This window comes from Sylvia atricapilla, chromosome 2, assembly GCF_009819655.1.
Source record: "Sylvia atricapilla isolate bSylAtr1 chromosome 2, bSylAtr1.pri, whole genome shotgun sequence".
Taxonomy (NCBI): domain Eukaryota; kingdom Metazoa; phylum Chordata; class Aves; order Passeriformes; family Sylviidae; genus Sylvia; species Sylvia atricapilla.
The window spans coordinates 73,855,767-73,880,049 of record NC_089141.1 but is presented as its reverse complement, the minus strand read 5'-3'; the positions used below and the strand labels follow the sequence as shown (position 1 = coordinate 73,880,049).

The 24,283-nt window shown below is 38.5% G+C and overlaps 1 protein-coding gene across 1 annotated transcript in view; it reads right to left on the bottom strand.

Moving 5' to 3' along the window:
• The window catches only part of GPC6 (glypican 6), a 742,847-nt gene that overhangs the window by 54,733 nt on the left and 663,831 nt on the right, over positions 1–24,283 (bottom strand). Inside the window, exons 5-6 of the mRNA XM_066313437.1 lie at positions 15,505–15,635; positions 7,578–7,721 (exon numbers count right to left, since the gene is read on the bottom strand). Of these exons, the coding sequence (XP_066169534.1) occupies positions 7,578–7,721; positions 15,505–15,635 (275 nt within the window). The remainder of the gene's footprint in view (positions 1–7,577; positions 7,722–15,504; positions 15,636–24,283) is intronic.

The following is a 24,283-nucleotide window of genomic DNA, read 5'->3' as shown; positions in this document are numbered from 1 at the left end:
TATTGAGCAGGAGCTAAAATATCAAATGGAAGGAAGCAGATTTTAATCCAGATCTACAAGGTGACATTTCCATTGAATAGAAGTTGTACAGCCTTCAAATTAACAATCTTTGTTTGAGTCTAGCCATCCTTCTAGGCACCTAATGATATCACAGCAATGAATATAATTAGCAGTATGATAAGAACTACGTATCAATATATCTTATAGACCAAAATCTACTTTGTGCACGTCTGATGCATAGAGCCTAGTTCCAATGCCAAGAATTATGTTTACATTTAGACATTTACAAATTGGATTGCTGATCCTATTAATTCTCAGGGGGGAGAAGGAGGTAATTCAGATTCTTGTCTTCTCTAAATGAGTATTTAAAGCAAGTTCTGGAGGTGCCATCTCTATCTATTAGTAAAAGAAAGAAGTGATAGCTCAGACTTTGATTGAACACTAGAAACATGAAAAGCTAAGACAAATAAATCCCACTTCATGTTTATCTGGTTTGATAGGGCACAGATTCACAAACTTTAGCCTAGATATCTTACTTTTCTTTACCCTAACAGTCTAGTTCAAGCAATCACATAATTTTTCAATGTACACCAAGCAAAGACCCATGACTGTACCATTTCTTCATCTTACTGCTTGCCAAAAGTTTGGTTATTAGGAGTGGATTCTATCTACAGGTTTTGTATTCCCCACCAGTGATCCATAGTACCATTCACAACCCTAAGACCTTCCTGGAAATGAGAAGATGACTGTCAATGGGTCTTCACACCTATCAGGTAAAGGAAGTTCAACTAGCACTAAAAATTCCATTTTAGAAGATCAAGCAGGCACCATGCTCCATGAGACATCACTCTCCAGACAAGGCAGAAACTGTATGGCAGTCAAGATTTGTGCGTTTTCTTTGACAACTAATTAATGTAAAGATCTGTGTTTCCTATCACTGTTAGGGGATGGCCTTTCCTTGCCCGTGCTAGTCAGGGGCTGAGCAGCAGGCAGACCCATTCTGCCCAAAGACAGAGGCAACCACTGTAACAAAGCTCTGTCTTAGCAACCACCTCACGCACGTTTGGAGTGCAATGCATCAGATACAGCAGCATGCACAACCATTCACCTGGGGGATGGAATAATATCACCATTTTTAAAAACAGGACCCTGTCAGGTCACCCAGGAGGGTTCTGACAGCCGCTATCATTCATCCACCTTTGCCACCTGGAACTGGTATTAACCATGAGGGAAAAAATGATCACTCAGACTTAAACTTAGATATTGCTATGAGACAGAAACTGAGACTAAACAAAACTTGGTACTAAGCAAACTCTTATTTTTGGAGAACCAACCAAAGCCTAAATCTAACACCGAATGACCACAACAAATGTGATAAATGATATTTATTCATTTTGCATATTGCATCCAAACAGCTAATAAAGAAACAAGACTCTGTCTAAACATGCAAAACGTAAAATGGAGGAGCTGTACATTTCAGGAATCATCTAATGATTAACATCACACAGGATTATCAAATCCAACAGCACAGCATCTAAGGGTTTTGGGGTAGTAGCTTGTGGGAAGCCAGTGAGCTTCTAAACACATCTTGTGCAAGCCTGTCATCTTCAGCCTTAAGAGTGAGGTCCAAAACTCCAGAATTGTGATGTATTTTACAGGCTCATTGTTTGTATCTTATCCTATGGCCTCGGTATGCAGAAGATATTTGGAAAATTAATCTCAGAACATTAAACCCTGTAAGATTTATACTTTCTGGATTTTAATCTGGGGTCTCTTGAGGAAAAAAAAACTTGAGGATAAACATCCTATCCCAGAAAAATTGTGCTATCATGGCATGTGTTTAACAGTTCAAGATTGTGGACCAAATGGAGTCTAACAAAACTGAAATGAAAACTTCACTTTTAGGAGTGCCCTGGAGGATTCCCTGGCCAGTTCAGATCAATGTCTGAATACAGTTCTGTTACTTTTAGTCTTTTATAGCTAAAATGCAAAGCAGATTCTATATTTTTAAGTCATATTTTCTATTTCATGTAATTTTGGAGCACTGGGAAAAAAAGTTGCTCACAACTGATTTGTTAGGTTGCCATCACATTTTTTTACTGTAACAAAAGACAGAGCACAGTGTGATAAAAAAGTTAAAAAGAGACTTGAAGTACGTTGGAATTTATTCCTAAAAAAGGGTAGTTCAGGGTATTTTCGTCATGGAAATTGAGACTCTCTCTACTTTTACTTTAAGCAAGTCAGAACGAATGTTAAAAGAACATTTTTCCACAAAGTGTGACACAGTATATTCCCCTCCCCAGGGTAAAGAGCATAAAAGGTGTTCTTTCACACACAGGGTGCATGCTCATCCACTAATCTATGCAGCCACTGTACTGTATGTGAATGCAAATCACCCATGAATGCCACGGTCAATTTCTCAACTGCCTGTCTCCATAGTATGCATGTGCATTTTGGATTATATGTTTAATAGTGCATCAGCTCCCTGGTGAAAAATCAAGAAAACTTCCATGTTCTCCTGAAAGAAAAGGCAGTATTATTTTATACACGTCCAGCCAGGTCAGACTGCAGTATGTTCTCAGGAGAAATTCCAGCTGAATTAAGACAGCACTGCTGTACAGTGATGTGATGGATACAGAGGTACTTGGGGCAGCTCAAACACAGGAAGCAGCATGGTTGTATCAGCATGGTGCTCTCTGTAGACTAATTAGTCCTGCTAAGAAACTGGACTATTAAGTCCATGCTAAATGCAATTCTGTGGCGTGTTCCTGCCTTCCCCTTGGGCTGTGCTGAATGAGTCTGCTGAGGAAGGCTTTTCTGCCTGGAAGCAGAGACCTCTAACAGCGACAAAAAACTTTTGAAGCTGTAAAGCATAAGGAGATTGGCCAGCAAGACAGTTTTAGGAGAGAGCCCAGGAAGGCCTGGGAGCTCATTTCCATTGCTCCAGGCACAGGACTCAGACTCGAATGCTATTGCAGCGTCTGCATTGCTCCACATGCCCTTGTGGGGTTTGAGGCCGTGGGGATGCTTACACGTTTTTAGTTCACTGGAGGAATACATAGTTACTTTCTGGGAATGAGGCATTGTCCTTGAGGTAAGAGAAAAATACTGGAAGGCAACAGCAGCTCTGGGCATTTGGCAAAATGAAATTAGAATGCAAAATTGCAGAAAGAGTTGCTGTAGTATTTTAGTCTACAAGACACACACACAAAGTAAAGATGGTGAAGATGAAACTTAAAACAACTGTTTTGTCCAGCATTGTACAAAGACAAATGGAAATGAAGTGAAGAATAAGAATACCAAAGCTTACACCATGTTGCATTGTCCTCCAGATAGTCCTCTGGGAAGCAAGAGGGAAACAGATTCAGGGAACAGAAAAACAAAACAAAACAAAACAAAATAAACCACAGGTTATACCAAACAGGCAACCACAGAGAAGATAATGAGTCCTTATAAGCAGTTGATTTTAAATGAGAAACTTTAGATCATGCTCTACAGAAGCAGGTGTGCTCAGTGGTTAGAATTATTTAATTTTTTACAATTTTTAAATTTAGTGATCTTCAGGTGTATTTGCTAGATGCCTGGACTAAGATTGTCACTTATTGGCACTTTGTAGTAGAGGGATACAGAAAGATTTCTCTGAGCTGTTCAAATGTATATTTTAGGATGAGATGAATTGTGATTAAGAAATACGTGATCTTAAACCAGTTGCCTAAACTCATGCTTAGACAACTGAACAAAGACCTTTATTTCTCTCTGTTATCAGTAAAATTGACAGTCATCTGGACTCAAATCAAGTTAGCTGGTTCTAGGTATCTGCACTATGGATTTCTATACCAAATCAGGCAATTTTTGCTACTGTTACAGTCAGTATAAGGTGGAATACTGTGATCTAAATGTAGGCAGAGCAAGTGAATTTAGCAGCTCTGAGATATTCCATCTTTTTTGCAACCAGATCTCCTGCAACCTTGCTTTCACGTTTGGACATCTTGAAGAGCACAGGCATCTCAAAGAGCATTAGGTGACAGTATTTATGTACCTGGATTTCACATGGTGCAACCTGCAGAGAACAGCTGGGGCTCAGTTCTATTCTCCACTTGGATGCCTCATAGTGAACATCCTCTAGGATTTTCTATCCAAACTTCAGCTGCCAGTCCAGGAGAGCATAAGCATCTCAAATTACTATTGTATATTCTGGATCAGTTAAATTACTTAAATACTCTGAGGCATTTCAGGCTTTGTCTATCCACATGTGGATATTTCAACTGAGTCTTTTGTGACAGATTGGGTTAATCACTCTCCAAAGATGTGTGTCTCTCTCCATTGACTTCAGAAAGAGCCTGATTTTGGGCCCAGTGCTGTGAAGATGTCACTGAATTGTCTGGGCATAAGTACCTTAAATTGCTTGAACTTCTGAAGTGTATTGAAGCCAGCTCCCCTCTGCTGCTCCAGAAGTGTACTGGTCTCCTTTAGTCCTCTGCTGGTCCTATATTTCAGATACCCTAGGATGTCTCAGATGATGCTTTTCATCCATGCTTAGACAAGTCTCTCAAGCTCTACATAACTTCCTAAATACATCAAATACTTTAAAACCACATAAACCACAGCTTTTGGGGGAAATCTAAATTTTTCCACATTTCTTATAATTAATTTTGATCTATTTCTAATTTGTTAAGCCTTATTTTTTACAGCTATGACAATAGCACAGAGAAATCACTTTCCCTCATTTTGAAATGGAATAGCTGGATTATTCACATAAGCTCAGGCAAGGTTGAAGGAGCACTTTCTCATATTCAATACCTGGTGATTTCAGCATAGACTCCTTATGAGGGCTCCTTTGTGCAACTTACTGATAAAATATGCCCAACTGAATTAAGCTTGTAAGTGGGGATATGAGTAGGACTAAAACAGAATTGATTTCAGATGTGCTGCATTTTTGTATAGCACTGAGATGCAGAGGAAATATTTTCTAAATTTGTTTTTTTCTGCTGTAAAAGACAGATAAAGGAGAACCGTTTGTCACTTCTTTTGAGGTTTTTGTAACTGTATGTTTGGACTTCGTGGTGACAATTTAAAGGCAAGTGGTCTGACAGTGTTGCATGAACATAAACTCCAGAATAGACTTCTAAAAGCCTTAATATAACACCAAACATTCTTCTGAATCACAAGAAAATACTTGTTTCTTATATCTATAATAATCAAAATGGTCTTTAAGTGTTTGAAAATATCAACAAAATACTATTATTGCAGTGTATTTCTATGAAGCAAGCAACAGAAAATTATCAGTGTGTAGACAAGAAAACTGCTGTGCATGGGGTCCTCCCTACATCCTGTTAACAATGCAAGGGTTAGGAGTATCCAAATGAAGCTGGTCCTCCAGGCTCTGGCTATAGTTAATGAAGAGAGATACTTCACTCAGGGAATGATTCAGCACATGGAAAGCTGAGGTTCTAACACAGGTTAAACACTGTTTCTGTGAGACAGGAGAGTAGCATTTATATCCTTCTGGATAAAATTACCCAAGATGGTGTGAGATGCAGGCAGTGACCTTTCCCAAGAGCTGCTAAGGGATTACAGCTCTGAAGTAAGGCCGTCTGCTCTAATCCACATAAACTACCTTCCCTAGATCCACTGAGATCAGCAGCCACCTCTGAATTGAGAGATGGTTGGTCCCAGCCCAGAAGGTGACAAAACATTCATCACTCCCATTTGAAAATGGATTTTATGCCAACACTCATCATTAACAGACCATAAATAGTAATTATTTTAAATACCATCAGCAAGAATGGGAAATAGGAATTTGATTTGAACATTTTTTAAATTAACAGCAGCAATACTAAGCTCCTTGGTTTTTTCCTGAAATAATGCATGAACAAAACTAGTCAAATCATGTGGAGATAAGTTCCCCTTTCAAAGTCTGGAAGTTATAAAGAATTATCTGCATTGGTAACTTTCATTAGTTTCAGCCTTTAGAGGCTGGCAGCATAGGACACATCTCTACTTTATTCAGTGTGCTGCTCAATATTTTGCAAGTTAGTATTTTAAAAAGGATATTAATCTGTTCATAAGAAGTGTTTTTCTTATGTAAACATGTAATGATCTTAAACCTTCCTTTTTTATTACAAAAATGCTTGAACTGTTCTTACATCATCAGACTAATCCAAGCTGAGCTGTGCTTCAAGTCTCTTCCTTTTTATGTTCTTCCTCCCATTTCAGCTGTTTCCAACCTTTAGGTTTGATGAAGCATGATTGAAACCTAAAGGCTTTGGTGACCTTTCACTTCACCTTGGCCAATTCCACATTAAGATCCAGGCCTCTGCTCCAAGCAATGCAGAAGGACTGGTTCTCTGAATCTAAAGTGAAATGGTAAAATTAAGGTCCCATCAAATATAAATTGAGTATCTCTAGTCAGATTTTTAGCCTGAGATGTTGCCCTGCACTATCATCCTGTTGTGGTAGGATCTATGGTGGAGGTAAGCATCTTCTCTGTTCTCCTTTTAGGATAATCAGGCTACACTATTTCTAGAAGTACAGAGACCTAACTAAATATTGCTTTTTCCTGCAGGGTAATCCCATGTCTTGACTAGAAATGCCATGTTATTTTCCTATTGAGTTGCCATTAAAATTGACAGAATAGAGTACACAGAGTACAGCATAGACAGAGGTGACTGGAAAGACTTAGCACTGTGAAAAACTATTGTGACCATCACATGAACTTGATGAATGATGGCATCAAGAGGGTACCTGGGTCCTCATCTACACTGGCATGTTTGGGTATTCTCTTTGGCAAGATAGACCAGTGGTCTCAAGTGCAGCAATAAGCTGAGGGCACGTGATACAACCTTTTAAAAATCAGAATCTCTTCAGTTTTGCTCATCGGTTTTACCTACAGATGATTGCTGGGATGGTACTAACAGCTGTAGTAATTAGCCCTCTATAAATCTATAGATGTATAAATAGCAGGAATATTGAAGTCTGAAATGTGAATCTAATGATTGGTAGTAAAGAAAGTAATCTTATGTTAAAGTATTTTTTTCCAAAAGTATTGAATAAGTAATGCAAGATTAATGATCACTGATGTTTTAGCTGATTAAAGTCAATTGTTGAGATGGATGGAAATAAAGCAGTGGTAATTTTATAATTAAGTAAAGAAGTGAAACAAATCGCGGTGCCTTTGCAAGGGTGTAAGTTAAAGTACCAGGTGATAAAAATGACCTTAATACCTAACTTTTTATAAAATAAAAAAATATATAATATCATTGTAGACCACTTTTGATACATAACTTATACTGCCAAATACCCACAAAGGCTTATTTGGTTTTTAGCCTCTAGGAAAGAATTTATTCCCCTTCTAACAAGTCTAATACATAAAATCTGAGCCATACTGCTCTCCTATAAGGAAATTCTATACCATTTCCAATGGAGGAAAAAGAAAAAAGGCTTTACTGAATGCTAGAACAGCTGGCAAAGAAACTATAAAGAATGATTATAAAATTATTAAATCAGGAGATGATCACCTTCTAGTATATAGCCAAGCTTTTTGTACTATTCTGAAAATGGAATATATTTTGGCTTACCAGCCTATCCAAACTTGTGCCAGCAGCAGTCGTAGGTCGCTCCTCTGGGTTATATGGTCTAAACCTGGTGTTGAAGTTTTCAGGGACAGAACGGGAAGATCTCTGGGCAGGTGCTGGTTTAGGTTGGCCACATCCTTGGAAAACCTGAAAAAGACATTCTTGGTTATTTGTTGGTTATATGAAAATCATAAAGAAAGGAAAGCTGGTAATTTGTAGCATCTTTATTCTTTCTTTTGTATCCTTGAAACAAGATTTGATTGACATTTTATACCAGTGAATTGAGCGCTTGGTCTGCATTAAAACTCAGGTTTTACTAATGCTGAATTATTATTCAGCATTATTAATCACTTGGTGAAGGTATAGAAACATCTAGGGACCTTAACCCCCCCTTAATTTAAGAAGGTGATTATTATGAGATATTAATATCTGAATGCAACTTAACTGTTGTCTTTCCAGGAAGAAAAATGCACACAAAAGGATGTCTTTTGTGGCAGGACATAGTTGATAACTGTTTTCAGTCTTGTTAAATGTGGTATTTACCCAGAATCACAGGTCATCCATAATCCCCACCTACAGCTCCTTCTACCTTACAATCTTATTTTTGTCTTAGAGAAAAGGTCATTGATGAAATTGTCTTGTAACTGGATAACTTTGTTATTCCCTACCAATCTCTCCCTAGAAGAGAGGTGAGGCAGACGGAATGGGCAACAGTGATAATTATTTTCTGCTAGTGTGTTTGTTTTCTGGGTATAGAAAATATTGTTTGGGGTTATGAAATTTTTCATATACTTCCATTTGGAAAAAAGTTTCAGTATTGTGAATCTGGTAGGTACTAAAGGACAGTGAGGACACTTTTGACTACTGGATATCAAGCATATTTCCCAGAGGCATTTTTGCACAGGCTGTACATCCTAAAAGAGGTAGGATACCCATGGAATTAAAAATTTCAAGTGCTCTCATGAAGCAGAATCCTACAGTGTGCCTTCATACCAACTTTTTCAATTTTAGAATCACCCTTCTGGTTTTGCGACCACTGTATTTTGGCTGTTTCAACATTTTGCCTCCATTCAAAAGAAAAAAATTAAATGTCAGAATTTCTTGTATGATATATTATACAAAACCATAATGTCATACACAGACTGTTTGAATGATGCTGTGTTTTGATTGTAGGACCAAATTACTTCTTTTCATACACCCATGTTGGTTTCTGTGGCCAGGTTTTGGAAGGAGGGGGACTACAGGAGCGGCTTTTGTGAGAAGCTGCCGGCAGCTTCCCCCATGTCTGGCAGAGCCAATGCCAGCCAGCTCCAGGACAGACACTCTGCTGGCCAAGGCTGAACCAATCAGAAATGATAGTTATGCCTTTGTGATAACATATTTATGAAGGAAAAAAGTCATTGTGCAGATGTAATTGTGGCCAGAGAAGAGTGGGGTGAGAACACGTGAGAGGAACAGCCCTGCACACACCAAGGTCAGTGCAGAAGGAGGGGCAGGAGATGCTGCAGGTGCCGGAGCTGAGATTCCCCTGCAGCCCCTGGTGCAGCCCATGGTGAAGCAGCTGTGCCCCTGCAGCTCATGGAGGTCCATGGAGACAGAGATCCACCCTCAGCCCATGGAGGACACCCACAGCAGAGCAGGTGGGTGCCTGAGAGGAGGCTGTGATCCCTTGGGAGGCCTGTGCTGGACCAGGGTCCTGGCAGGGACCTGCAGACTCATGGAGAGAGGAGCCCACTCTGGAGCAGGTTTCCTGGCAGGACTTGTGACCTTGTGAGAGACCCACACTGGAGCAGGCTGTGCCTGAAGGACTGCACCCCGTGGAAGAGTGACCCAAGTCCATAGTGCAACTTCTGTTTCTCTCAGGGTACATTAAATTGACTCTCAGTTAGGTTTCCTGATGTTAATTTAAAGGCCCCAAATGATTCAAAATTTGCTGAAAGAAGCTGATTCATACTAAATATATATACCAGTCATCAGGTCTGCTTTGGCACAAAGTCCAGCAAGTCAGCTGTTGTATGGCCATTGGGATTTTTAATTTATGAGTTGAATACCATTTGGTCTGTTTTGAGAATATCTGTTTTAAGAGTTTCAAGCCTCCCTAGTCCTCGAGGATTATTGGACAATAAATTAGTTTAATCAACCAAGAAAACTTATTTTAGCTTATAAAGCTCTAAACCTTCCATCAGGAAAGAATCTTATTTTTCCTCTGTGAAGAAAATTCAACTAAGCTTAATATTCAGGATTTTTACATGATTGTAGGATACTATACAATTTAAAGGGTGAAATCTGTATGTTAAGAGCTTGAATTATACTTTCAAAAGTTTACTTAAGTTTCTTCTGATTCAAGATAAGTTATGCACTGAAAACATAATAGTTTATTTAGATATCGAAGAAATCCCATTTACTCAATTAAGCAACTGAGTATTTGCCTACAAAGGAAGCAACAATTATCTAAAGCAGACAACTAGATTCTCAGGAGAAAGGAATGTGAGGGCATTTCTCCTTAAATGTCCCCAATGTGTGATTGTTAAGCTACTTCTATGACCATGTAGTCAACTGCAAGTCTACATAATTTATATTTTATCTTTCTTATGATGTATTGAATAAAAACCCCAACAGAGCCTTTGTGGCATTTATCTTCATACAAATAGTTGCAGCAAGTGGTTTTACAAACAAATTTACATACAGTCGGGCAATAATAGAGATGGAAACTAGACAGTAATATTTACATCACAGAAAAAGAAATAACTTGCTTTTTAAATGACCTATCATTTCTGTATCCTATCAGAAATACAGTAAGGATACAATATTAAGTAACTGAGTTTTGAGTACAAAAGAGACATTTTTAAATTTGCATCCTGGTATTAAGTGACAGAAGACAAAATGTAAAGATGATGACTGATATTAACAAATGCTTCTTAAGAAGCACATGGTTACTTTCTTTACAATGCTACTCAGAGGTATAGATCAATTTCTGGAAAAATATTCAGGTATTTCTTTACACATGCTATGAACTGGTAACATAAACTCATTCTCTAAAAAACTGTATTTTATATAGAATTGGTGCAGTCCATTTCATCTAAATTAAAGAACGGATTCCATTTGAAATTAAGAAAGCTAAATTTAGTTTTCATAGTGTATATGTCTACATTTGAGCTATACATCTAAGACAGGGGGAATCAAAAGCTTCCTTCTGTTTCTCTCTCATCAGCATCTGCAGTAGTTTGGGATGTTCTGGGATATCTGAGACACCTGTTAAGATTTTATAACATCAAACCATTCCCCACTGAACTGCAGTTAAAGCTCAAATGGACCAAATCTCTATGGTCAGGGATATGAACCAAGTCATGAGAACAAGTCAACATAGCCAGTGAAGGATTAAATCTCTTGAGCTGACTAAATGGAAGTGTCTACTTCAGGACTAGGATGCAGATACTGTAGAAAAAAGAGCCCTTTTCCTGGGAGAATTTGAAGTTTTGAATTTTTACAGAAGACATAGTTTGTTCTCTGTGAAACCTTGGGTCATGCTGTTATTTAGCCATGTGCTAGTGCTCAGTGTTTCCAGTTGAGTGTCTCTATATGATTCTGCTCCATTGACTCTTCAGATAGAATAGCATTGATTTTTTTACCTGAAATGCCATTATATTTTTCCTGCACAGAGTTCTGGAAAGAACACAGATAAATGAAGAGGTTTTCTTAATATGAAACTTGTGGACTATTTTAAGAAAGACCTTGGATGCAGTTCTGTGAAGATATCCTCCTTATAAATAATGCATAGGTAGCCTGCTATGTCATGGAGCTCATTCATCCATTTAGGTGAAGTAATTGCTGAGAAGCAACATATATTTATAGGTTAAAATGGCACATCCATCAACTCAGATAAAAGCAGATTTAAGACTTACTAAGGGGAAACTCAGTTATGGGATAGACTATACAAAAGTGGAAAAATCTGATCATGACAGCCAAATGACTCCTACAGCAGTCTAACATAACTGTGTAGGACCAGATTGTTGCAGAAAATAGTTCAATATGTTGTGTTTTCAGCAGCAATGGAGACATGATTATGCTGATGCAACCAGATTAGGAATTTTCTCGATTTTGAAAAAAAAATGCATGCTGTAACATCTTTTGTGTTGTTTTTTTTTGGGTTTTCCTCTGCTTGTGAATGAGCAATCTCTGCGGATATCAACTTGTAAACATTAATGTTTTTAAAATGGAGCAGATGTAGCTTTTACTTTTTGACTTGAAGCAGGAATCAAAGGTGTTGCTACTGACAGCCTAGTGGGAAAATTGTGAAGGCTCTCAAAACATGCTTGTTTTGGCCAAGATTAAAATGAGCATTTATATGTTATGACTCTGAATATCACTACCTGAATTATCTCAGGGAGAATGAGAATGCAAATGAGAATGAGCTAAATGTATGCTTTGACTAAGTCTTGGGTATAAGCTGAACCTTGGAAAACAATGCAGAAAATGTAAAAAATGTTGCCTGAGAAATAATCAACATGTTGCTGAGAACTGAATTTGGCACTATATAGTTCAAATACCAAAAAGATATCACTGGAGAATAACAAAGAGATTTCAATAAAGAGGCTATCCTGTCTCAGCTGCTATAATCAGAAATTCAAGGTAAATCTACTGCACCCTGACTTCTGCCAGAGGCAACCTTCAGGGAACATCACTCTGGTCTGGGTAGACCCAGGCTGCAAGGCCTATTCTTAAAAGGTACTGATGTCTTGGGAGGCATCTCAGGCAGCCCAGGCTGATTGTTTTGCACTCTCTGTGGTTTGGCTTGTGGAAGGCACTCTGTAAGAATGGCTGCAGGTGCTAGATGATGAATCTATGGAAACTAATTTTGATGATCGTCAGTGCTTGTCTTCCCTTGGAGAAGGGAAACTTTGGGTGTATTCAGAGCACACAGATCCCTCCAGCAGAAGAGCCTTGGGCTTTGGGGTGTGACTTTCTATACCGTTGCTCTTTTTTGACAAGCATCTCCAGCTGTCACAGCTGTCAGGAATGGGACTTTCCCTGAGGTGAAATAAGGACCTTGTGTGGTCATCATTAAGGGACATGAGAGTTGTGCAAGGTGAGCAGCCAAGAAGCCTAGAGATTTGTGGTCACACCTCCTAGACAGCTAGTGTTGAATAAAAACTGCTGAGAAATACCAAAAGAACAGAGAAAGATTGCAGCCTCAGCATGAATTGGAGGATCTTAACATAATACTAGCACATGTTTAATGTGAACTGTGCTAGAAGAATTGACTAATCACCACATAAACAAGAAAAGTTAATGGCCTAGGAACAGAGATGCTCCATTTTATGCAGTGAGAGATACTGGCATCTGTCTGAGTCTGAATGTCCTTGGTCAGCAGGACAAAGATAGAAGAGGTACATGTGGTATCTCTATAATTCTCTGTCTCAGTACTGATGTGCACCCATCAAAAGAGGAAGACAGAGGGTTTGTGTCTTCTAAGGAAATGAAAGACAAGGAGTAAACTCAAGCAATAAGCCTGTCTGCACTGATTAACTGCTTAGTCATTGGCTTTTTCTTGGACTTTTGGAATAGGGCAGTTTTATGTAATTATTTGAAGCAGGAGCACTGGATTTCGGATTAAATAAGGTCTGGTTCTTCTGCCTACAAAGAGGATTAAGTAAGTGAGAGCTCCTTGAGGAAGAAATCTTTTGTTTTCATTTTTTCCAGTCCTTTTAAAAGAAAAACATTGTATGACATGGCTGAAAATTCTACTGAATACAGCAGAGTCTTGTCCCAGACATCAACCAGATTTTTAGGTAGAAAAAGGCTGCATGTCAGCAGTGAAAAACAATCTATGTGTATGTGGGTGTTACAGGCTTAACATTATTAGTGCATCATCATTTTTCCACTGCAAAAAGGCACTGACTGACTTGTAGAAAAACAGCTATGATTCCTAGTCACCACATTTTTCAGTAGGTACAGTCAAATAAAAGGTACAAAATTGTCTGAAGAATGAAAAAATAGAAAAGATCATGATTTCAACACCTTGCTTGAAGCTTTCTGAGTGGCATCTCAGAATAATTGACGAGAGTGGCTTTTCTCCCACATTAGGTCTGCAATTGCATTCCACGCACCCCATTACATCTGGTGAAGTATCTGTCATTTCCACTGAAGCTCTAAGTGGTCAATATGTATAAGGGGGAAAAATTAGATGACAGAGGATGGATTCAAAGTCTGCTTGTATATCATCTCTGCAGGTCTGACCTGGCATAGAAGAAGGCAGCACTACCCCCAAAAGCCTTTGCCTTTTTTTTTTTTTTTTTTTTTTTTAAGGGTAAAGAATTTCCATGTTACATGAAAAAAGATGGATATAACTTAGGATATCAAAATCATATTTCAGGATAACAGTGGTCCACAGAGAGTATACAAAGGTCCCTCAAGGATAGATGGCTCTGTTATCTATGAAAACATAATGAAATAAATTTTGTTGATATAATTTCTCTTCTGTTCTGCAAAATTAAAAATATATTGTCTAAGGTTTCTCTTAGAAGAAAAACTTTTGCATTGCATATGGCATTGCTATTAATCTTTACAGCAAATAAAATATTTTTGAGGGACAGGAGAAACAGCTCTGTAGCTCTCCTACAAACAAGTAGTGAGATAAGCTCATGCCAAAACATCATTGGACCCTGGCAGGGGATTCAGCTTTCCAGCTAATGGAAAAACTGTGAAAACCAAGCAAGTAAAAAGGAAAACTAAATACACCTGGGCCTGGGGTGAATTTTAAGTGAAAAGATTTTTTGTTTCTTTTTTGAGGTAAGGGCTGAGTTTGCTGAAGCTAGCCTTTAATTCCCAAAATATCTGAGAGAATTTGGCTGTTTAACACCTTGACACTGGTGCCAGAACAAAGTCTCATCCTGCAGGATGTAGACTGCTTTTAACATCCAAGGAACATCATGCAGGTTGAAAGCAAAAGGCATATTGAAGGAAACTCTCAGCAACCTGCAGCACTGGGGCCATAAAAAGCATCTAAATTTGGGTAGACAGGAAGAATGCAAACCTCAGGCTCCTGCTTTTTGTCCCCACTTTTTTTTCCCAGCTACAGCAGCTTCCTTCCAAGCAATGGAAAATCACTGACTTAGATGGCAGTCTGGCCAGCACCTGACTGACTGCTGGGAGTTAAATGGGACACAGAAGCTCCTAATGCAGGTAACTTGGCAAACTGTTGACTTTAGAATTTCAGCTACAGTGAACTGATGAATATTAAGGCAAAGCCATTAATTGTTGACTATTGGCTCAACAGCACCTGCTACTGAATTTGAAGGATCTTATTAACATAGGGTTCAGAGGTGGTGGTGATCTGTGTATACACACATGCATTAAAAATGGGAAAGAGGAACCTGGTATCATTAGCTCTGTTTATCTTTGTGTCAGAATCCAGACAAAACTCTATCAAACTGAGGTCTGGTAATCAGAGACCAGCCAATGTAGTATTTCCCTAGAGTGGCTATTAAAAAAGGTTAAATGGAACATTTTGTGTATTCCCCTCAAACACATTGTGCTTCAGTCTGACCTAGATAAATCAAAATGTGTTTGGAAGTAAATATGTAGAATCACAGATGAGACATGAGTGGAAGTTACCAAGTGTACTCTGCAGGATATTGCTTACAGAGTTACTGCTGGTTTTCAGCACTCTCCGTTTTCCTTAAATCTCTTACAATTATTAATTTGAAGTTTTATAAATGGTAGCTTTCTCCCTTCCACTTCCTTTTGAAAAATTCCAGCTTGTCTAACTAGGTGAGGAATTCAAAGGCAGTCTGGTGAACTTTTGAACAAGGAAAAATTATTTCTGGTGGTCTGGACAACCTTTCTTTAAGTCTAGACAGACAAATTGGTGGAGATGTTTACCCCCCACTTGTGACATTCAACAACAGAGAAGGCACGACTCACACAGTACCTTTGCTGACACCTGCATGCTGTTTTCTTGCATGTTCATGATGGCTTCAGAAATCTTGACATCAATGGGATCCATGACTGATTCAATGTTGAATGGTCCCTCTAATCTCTCCGCTACCAGAAGCATAGCATCTGTTAAAACACAAAGCAGCCATTCCCTTAAAGAAGGGACACCTTTGGGTTCCCCAGGCAGACCAGCATTGCCAGCTGTTGGTGTGAGTACCAAGCACTCCTCAGCAGGAGTCTGGGGGGGTGTGTGGCAGCAGCACTGTGAAGCCTGCAGGGCAGCTTCCCACCTGTCAAAAATATCTTCCCCTCCCGCTGCCACCACAAAAAGAGGAATAAAGACTTAAAAAGTTAGATTATTATTTGTTGCCATAGCATTATTGAGCTTGGGGTAAAATTATTTTACAGAGCTTCTTGAAGCAGCCAGTGCTCTGGAGTTTACCTATGTAATCTCCTGCTCAAGAAAAAGCAGGATGATAGAAATTAATCCCTGGGGTATGTTCTTAGAGTTTGTGTGAGATGATGAAAATTCTGATATGATATATCAGGGTGTTATAATTAAAGCAGCTGTTCTTTCTGACCTTAATGATCTCATTTTCTTGCAATATGAACAGCAGATGAATATTGGATTTCTGCCATAGTATATAGGTATAAAGCATGTTTTCTTGCTGCAGTTTCAAAACATGGCTGTAAGTTTTAAGCAGAAACATATATTGTTTTCATGTTTTGGATTAAAACAAAAAAGTTTACTTAACTTCCATTACAGCCCCTCTGCAAAATAATTTAATCTTTTGATGTTCATTAACGAGTAAAAAAAAACAAGCAACTAACAGAAATTCATGGCAATATAAAAGGTTTTGCCACAAATCAGATACATTTGTCTATACACAGACACAAATTTATCATAATGTGTATGACAATAGCCATGTGATAAACTGGATTTATATCAAAGTATATTCAAAGTATATATTCAAAGTATATCCTTTGAAGTCATATTTGATCCTTGTATCCTATGTTAGATTTAAAGTTTTCAGCAACTAATTAGCTTTAAAGAGATGATGTTTGTAACTTTAACACGATAAAATTCTTCACATGCTCTCTTCTTTACATGTCAGACTTAAGCTCCAGAAAGTACCAAGCAGGCTTTCTTCTGAAACAAACCCATGCCTGCTTTGCTGTTGTAAGCACCAGTCCCCCAGTGCTGTGTGGAGAAGGCATGGAGCTCCCCATAGGTCTGACAGCAGCACTTCTTAGCTTCACACTTGGCTGCAAGTCACAGCGGTTTGTTCCAGCATGGACATCTTCTCCTTCCCCACAAAAGCACAAGTGCATGGAGGTATGGGAAGAAGTGGCTGGTGTCTCACTCTAGCAGTTAAGACCCGCCTCCATGCACAGCCTCACCTGAGAATTGCATTGTGTTGTTTAGATACTGTCAGTGCATACCCAGAAATCCTACTGAAACTGAAATTGCTTGGCATGTAGCATCTAAGCACTTCTGCAAATTTACATCTAATATTTCACAGTACTTTTAGGCTGGAAAGAGTGTAATGCCAGTTATTTGGAGTGAGGAATATAGCAGTTGTTGCTAACTGTGAGAAGTGGTGAGATGATAGGAAATTGATTTCAAGCAGAGGTGTTATTTTGCCTGCACATTATTTTAAAATTCTTTAGTTTATACCCTTTCCAGGGGGAAATGGTGAAAATGGGAACTACCGCTGATACAGGAAACAGTTTTCATACACACAAAGGCACACACATACACATGCACACCCATACAGTGCAATAAGAGATTACTGCAATAAGTTAGAAGTTTTTCCCCATTTATAAAAAAATAAATTACAAAGACAATTTGTAAATGTGGACTCTTATGAAGTATTTTCTTCCTCAAGTTCAGAGTGACTTGTATAAAACATTTATGCTTTAGTACTTTGTGAGCAATGTGATCAGTTTAAATCCTATGTGCCATGACCAGTACTAGGCATGGTTAGGCACAGGTTTTGGGGGGACTGGATTTTGGTAGTTTATTTCAGGAATAGGGTAAAGATTAGGAGATTAGGGTTACTGCATAAAAAAGTCAAAAGGACAAAAGGATACTTATTTCTTCCTTTTTTCTTTTTTTTTTTTTTTTTTTTTTTTTTTTTTTTTTTTTTTTTTTTTTGGGTGGTGGTAGGCTACATTTTAGGTTAAGGGCAGGTGCCTCTTTGTATGAGTCAACTTTATTTTGGCAACTAGAAGGCTGGAAAAGTCTAGTGTTAAGCCCTATTATGTGTTCAGGGACTGTGCTGAAGCAGAGTTCAGTAAATACGTAATTGCTGGTTATCTCCTGTGAGAATGAGTACTGACTCAAGTCTACTTGCTGCTTATTCTGATGACATGGGGTGCTAGTTCTGAATTAAATCTCAGTGAAAGTGAAATCTCAGCTGTGTGCAAGAAAAGTGCATCACCTTTAATTGAACAAGAACCACAGCTTTAATTTAAGAACAGCCTTTCCTCAAGCAAACTTCAACTCCAAAATGAATAGCTCTAGGAAATACAAACTAAAAATCTGTTCCTGGCTTAGACAATATCTTTAGAAAGATACCATTTAGCTAATCAGCTTCTATTTTCTGAACCTTAAGCCTATATATAGACTTAGTATTTATATATACATCTATATCTATATCTATATCTGTATCTATATCTATATCTATATCTATCTATCTCTTAGTCATTGTTAAGGAAGTGGGCAAAGGCTGAGGAATGTGGATAATTCCTGGCTGCTGAAGATGAGCTTTTTGTTATGTTGAATTTCTTTCTTTGATATACTATGGTATAAGTCTGATGATGCTTTCAATAGCTGGGATTCAAGTTAGGTTAGAGTCAAATTTATATTTCAATCACATGGGTTATAACTTTATGCTATTGCTGTATATAAAGAAGAGGAAGAAAAGAAAAAAGAAAAGAAAAGAAAAGAAAAGAAAAGAAAAGAAAAGAAAAGAAAAGAAAAGAAAAGAAAAGAAAAGAAAAGAAAAGAAAAGAAAAGAAAAGAAAAGAAAAGAAAAGAGAAAAGAAAAGAGAAGAAAAGAAAAGAAAAGAAAAGAAAAGAAAGAAAAGAAAAGAGAAAAGAAAAGAAAAGAAAAGAAAAGAAAAGAAAAGAAAAGAAAAGAGAAAAAAAGAAAAGAGAAAAAAAGAGAAAAAAGAAAAATCAAACAGAAAATCCCTGCTTGAAGCAAACCCCTGCAGACCCCTGGGGCTAGCTCTGTTTCTTGGGAGGCTTTGGGGGAATATTTCAGGGACAAGACAGAAGATCCAAAAGAGGCTCTTACCCCCAGGGTTGATCCAAGATTATTCTCAAATGGTTCCAGGAGGGAAGCAATGGCAAGAAGGCAAGAGGAGGAAGAACAGGGCCTTATCAAGGCTTCTGCCCAGGGGGGATGGCTGGACCTCAGCTAATTGGGTCAAGAAAGGAAGGAAGGGGTCAAACTACATGGTTACAGGCTCCAGGGGTCCTGGGGAAAAAAACATTCCCCAGAGACATGCAACACCTCCTTGTCCATATTCTTTAATTTCTATATCCTTCTCTGACGTGGAATAAATCTGGACTACTCCAGGTAGATCTTAATAACTCAAGTCTGTGGAGAAGATACCCTGAAGCAGTGAGAGGCTATGAGCCAACAGTGACACTTGACATTAGAGTCTTGTCATCTTTTATTTAGTTAGATCTTAAGGATATGATAGGGGAGCAAGGGGTTAAGGGAAAAATACAATTTGAAATATCCACACCTTTACTGATGACAGGTACATCTTTGCGTCAGCAATTTGTATTTTCATTTTGGGGTTAGGATGTAGGATAGGACTAATGCTGAAGTAGAAGCTTATACAGGGACATATTTGAAGAGGAGGAATCTGAGAAATGGATTAAATGCTGTGACAAGAGATGCTTGAAGGGCTAAAGTAAAACAGGTACCTCCAACATTATTTCTGAGGCTGGCTGGCATAAGTTGTGCTTCTAGTTAAGGCTCATTTTAGGGATCAGCTCAGACTGCATGTCTTGGACAATTGCACAGTTCAGATGAGTTCTTGCAAGAATGGAAAATTAATGTTTGAGGACTCATTTTTACTTCAGTTTCAGCAGCTTTGTGGGGCCATGGCTGACAGTGAGGAGGCTGCTGGGGTATTCTTGTCTCCTTCTGGTAGGAGTACTACAAGCTCAGTCTAGCAAAAGAGGATGAACAAGTGCCTTTTCTGTGAATGCCAAAAGATTTTCTTGGCCTCTGTCTGACTGGGCTCTTCTTTCTACCCTTTTCCTAACACCATGCTGTTCCTAACTAAATCAAACACATCTAGATGAGACCTGACAGCCATCACTTCTGTATTTAACTAGCTTCATACTATAAATCTTTTGAGTTAGGCCTCAGATTTAAAGTAAGACTGAATTTTTCATCCATAACATTGATTTCTAAGAAGAAACACTATACAGTGTTAAGGTGAATTGCTCTTTTGGACAGTATTTCCTCAGGTCATTAGGTGGAAATCTCTTTTTTTTGCCAGCTCTCTCACTACAGTGATAAGCTTTATTATTCACTTGTACAGTTCTATATCAGCACATACATATCAGCTACCCTGTGCTGGAAATGAGTGAAATGGAAGCTCTTAGATTGAATATAGTGAAAATCAGATGAAAAGTAAGAAGCTGAGATTTACGAAAGGACAATCAAAATGTCATAATGGTCCTTGCCAGACTGTAGCTCTTGAAATCTATAATTATGTAATTGTGTATCAACAAACACAACACCGGTGTCCCAAGTAATTTTTTTTTTCCTTCTAAAAATGTTGTGAATATTATTACCTGAGAAGCTGGAAACACTTCAAAATGAAGTTCAGAAAATCTAGATGCTTTAAAAAAACCTAATTCTCAAGAACAGTCCCTTGAACTGGACAAAAGCCTAGTTGAGCTCACTGTAAATTTGAGTGAGCTTAATCATTTCTCAGTCACCTCTAACAGTAGATGTTGGGAACTTAATTGTTGTTTGTGCTATAAAAAAAATCTAAAAACTGGATGGTTGACTCACCTGCTTTTTATATATTTAATATACTTGGACTGTATTGTTCAATTACATATGTTCTTTATTTCCCCTCTCTTCTATTTTTCCAAACTTTCTTAGGTTCAGTATGTGTTCTTTCTCTATATACTACAGCATTTGGCAAAAAGCTGGCATCTAGCTGCCAGCTGGGGTGAGTGGGTCAGGAACTCAGTTTAGGTAAGTCATTCTTGTGCTGTGGATTTGTCAGGGACTTGGGAACAATAGACAAGACTCATTGCTCATTTGAGGACACAGGGCTGTCAACGGTCCTGAGAAAGTGCAGAGCATATGGCACATCAGGGTCACCATCAGTGCTGCTGCCCTCAGCCTCTCCTAGATGCTGAGAACAGGAGTGGGGATCTTCCTGATGCAGTAACACTCCCAAATTACTGTAGGCCTAGGGTGTAGTCCAAGGGCCCCCAACATGTCTCTGCCGCTGGCAGAGCACAGCAGCTCTGTTTAACTGCTTTATATTCTGTTGTCCATGTTGAGAAATACCACAGGTAATTGTCAGTGGCTTTTAGAAGGTTGTTGTTTCATTTGAAGTAGTATATAATAAAGAGATCCTGAAGAAATTTTTGGTTCACTTTGAAGTTGGTTGAGGGGTTTTTTTAGGTTTTATAGGTGCCATTTCATTTTGACGACAGGCACAGGAGAAAACTGGTCATCATGCTAAGTGGTTTATTGTATAACTTAAAAATCCAGAAGACCAGGTGTGAATTTCAAGATATGGGAATATATTATGAGCCCTAGGTATCTCCAGGCAAAATAGCAGAGAGACTAACAATACAAATAGACAAGAATCTGCCTCTGTTTCCTTGGAAATGCATCAAGCCACCCTCTTATCATCTTGATACCAAAAGTGATGTGTTCCTGTTTGTGTTGTATTTCTTTCAGGGCAGTTTCCCAGAAAACTTCCTGGTGAATTCTAGATTAAAATAAAAGAAGCAGAGACAGTGACACTGTTTTTTGAGACTTCTGACAAGTCAACCCATCCCCCTCCAAACTAGGCTGAAATACAAAGTTCTCACAAGAACAATTTCTGCCTCCTTTTCCTTGCCCCCTTTCTATCATCAAGAAAATGCAAGGAGATTGTGATAGGGAAAATTTGGGAGGCTGATAAGGAAAGGCATTTTTAGAGTCTATGTTAATTTGACTGTGACATCAGTTTTTCCTTTCACACACACGGTTGCTCTTCTACTTCAAAATAATCAGTGAGATTCCAGCATTGGCTGACCTTCCCCCAGGGGAATCCAAAAAAGAATCTATGGATGAAGTCTTTAATTGTTGTTTCTTCATGGAAACAAAGAATGGTAAGATACCAAATTGCATGCTCTTCACACAACTGTAAGGTAGAGTTTGTTTTGGGAAAAAAAAGGAGGAAGATCTTATTTTAAATTCCCTACTAAGAGTTCTCTGTTTTGGTTCTGTGTATGTGGTCTTACACTGTTTATAGAGAACTGCAAAGTGCTTGTTCCTAAGGCTGCTGGTGAAAAAAAGGAAGGGTAAGTTTTTATTTGTGAAACTTTAAAAAATTTGTTTATGGACAAGACCATGGATTGCTGATTAAATAGTTGTAAACAGAGTAACCTGTTGCAGTTGACTATGACCTTGAGAGTGGCAATGACTGTTTTGGAAAAGAATGTAACTGTTGATATGCTGGGCTGCAAGGCAGGGACCATTTAGTAGCTTCCCAACCTTCTGATCAAGGGCAAGGGGAGGCAGGAGTCTGGATTGTATTTACTAGGTCGTGTAGGTAAAACTTAGTGGGTTTTCCATCATGACACTAAATATAAATAGTGGTCATAAAACCTTTAGAGCGTTAGATGGTAAACTAATGAAACAAATTAAAAACTAAAAATTGAAAAGTGAAATATGGGTACATATTGACTTTTTACAAATATAATATCACTGGAAATACATCCCTGTAATACTCTGCCAAAACTTTTAGTGCTAGATTATGATTTACTAAAAAAATTCAAGAAGAGTAAAGAAAACCTCTACCTTACATATAAGGGAGGTGATAAGAACTCTTCTCAGGAAAATACAGTAAGTCATGACAGTGATGCCAAAGTTCCTGTTTTCTTTAGGGTCCACAGTCCCTTTTTCAAATTATTATTCATATTAGAACTCTGTATGGTTCTATCCTGTCTTGGGGTTTGTAACAAAAACCAAAACCCAAAAAAACCTAAAAAACCAAAACCAAACCAAACCAAAAAAAACCAACCAAAAAACCCCAACCCAACCCAACCCAACCCAACCCAACCCAAACCAAACCAAACCAAACCAAACCAAACCAAACCAAACCAAACCAAACCAAACCAGAAAAACCCCAAAAACCAACCAACCAAAAAAACCACCAACAACCCCCCCGCAAAAAAAAAAACCAAAAAAAAAAACCAAAAACCAAAAACCAAACCAACCCCAAACCCCCTCAAAAAACCCCACAAAAAACCCACAAACAAACAAAAAAATCGCACCAAAACAAAACAAAACAAAAAAACTCAGTTTATTCTATTCCATCTGCTGAAATCCAGCTGGGGAGGTGTTTTTTCTTTATCTGTTGCAACTCCAGGAGGGAGGGTGCAACTGCCTTTCTGATAACAAGCCAGCTGTTAAAACCAAGTGGGGCATTGTTTCTTATCTCTGTTCACCCTCCCATTACCCCCGTGGGGGTATCTTTTGTTAATGGGCCATTAAATCTCACCAATGACATGACACATTACACCATCCCATTGTGAGATGCTCTACCCAGGGAGGAGGAGCCTAAACATTTCCATAAAAAGGAGCCACAAGTGTCACCAGACATCCAGTGTTCCCACACGACTCCCAAAGAAGACTAGACCCACCTCTGGACCCTTTTCTCTACAGGAATCATCTCTACTTCCAGCAGGACCACATGTGCCACTCCAGGAAGGCTTACTTTTGGACTGTTTCCAACACCCTGTCCAACAGGGTGTCAGGTTGTCAGGATTTTCTAGGATTTCTTGTTGGTTTGTTTGCTAATTCTTTTGTACTAAACATTTGTATTTTTAATATCCCTAGTAAAGAACTGCTATACCTAGTCCCAAAATCTTTGCCTAACAGCCTTTTAATTGCAAATTTATAATAAATTAGAAAAAAGGGGGTGGGGAGGATATTTGGATATTCAGTTAACCATAACCAGTTTAACTTCTCTCTGGTGATATTCAGGCAAATGACTTGTCAGTCTTTGCCTGAGCAGAACATGAGAGACTGCAGCATGTAGGGTAAGATTTTTCTGGAGACAAAAATTATCAGCATACGCAGCTGAACAAAACAGGGAACAATGGGGAAAATGTGTCTGGGCTGGATTGTTTACATGGAAGAAAACAAGGGCAAAGAAAGATGAATTAATGTGAGCTAAGGAACAAGCATGGGAAAACAGGTGGAAGAAGGCATATGAAAGAGGCCATCTGGAAAAATCGCTGGTCAGCAAACTTGTCAGCTGCCTGATCACTGCAGTCTGCTCTACATCCTTATTAAACTCTATTCTTAACCATTTTCTGGTTGAGAACCACAGCATGGCAGTGCAGAGCATTTGCTTTGTGTGTGTGTGTGTGTGTAACATGCTGCTAGCAAGCTTTAAGCCAATGATCCTGTCAGTAGGAGAGCAGCAGCAGGAAAGACCTGAGGTTTCTGCTGGAAACTTTGTTTAGTCTGGGTGCAGAGTCTGGATGGTCTTGAGGTTCA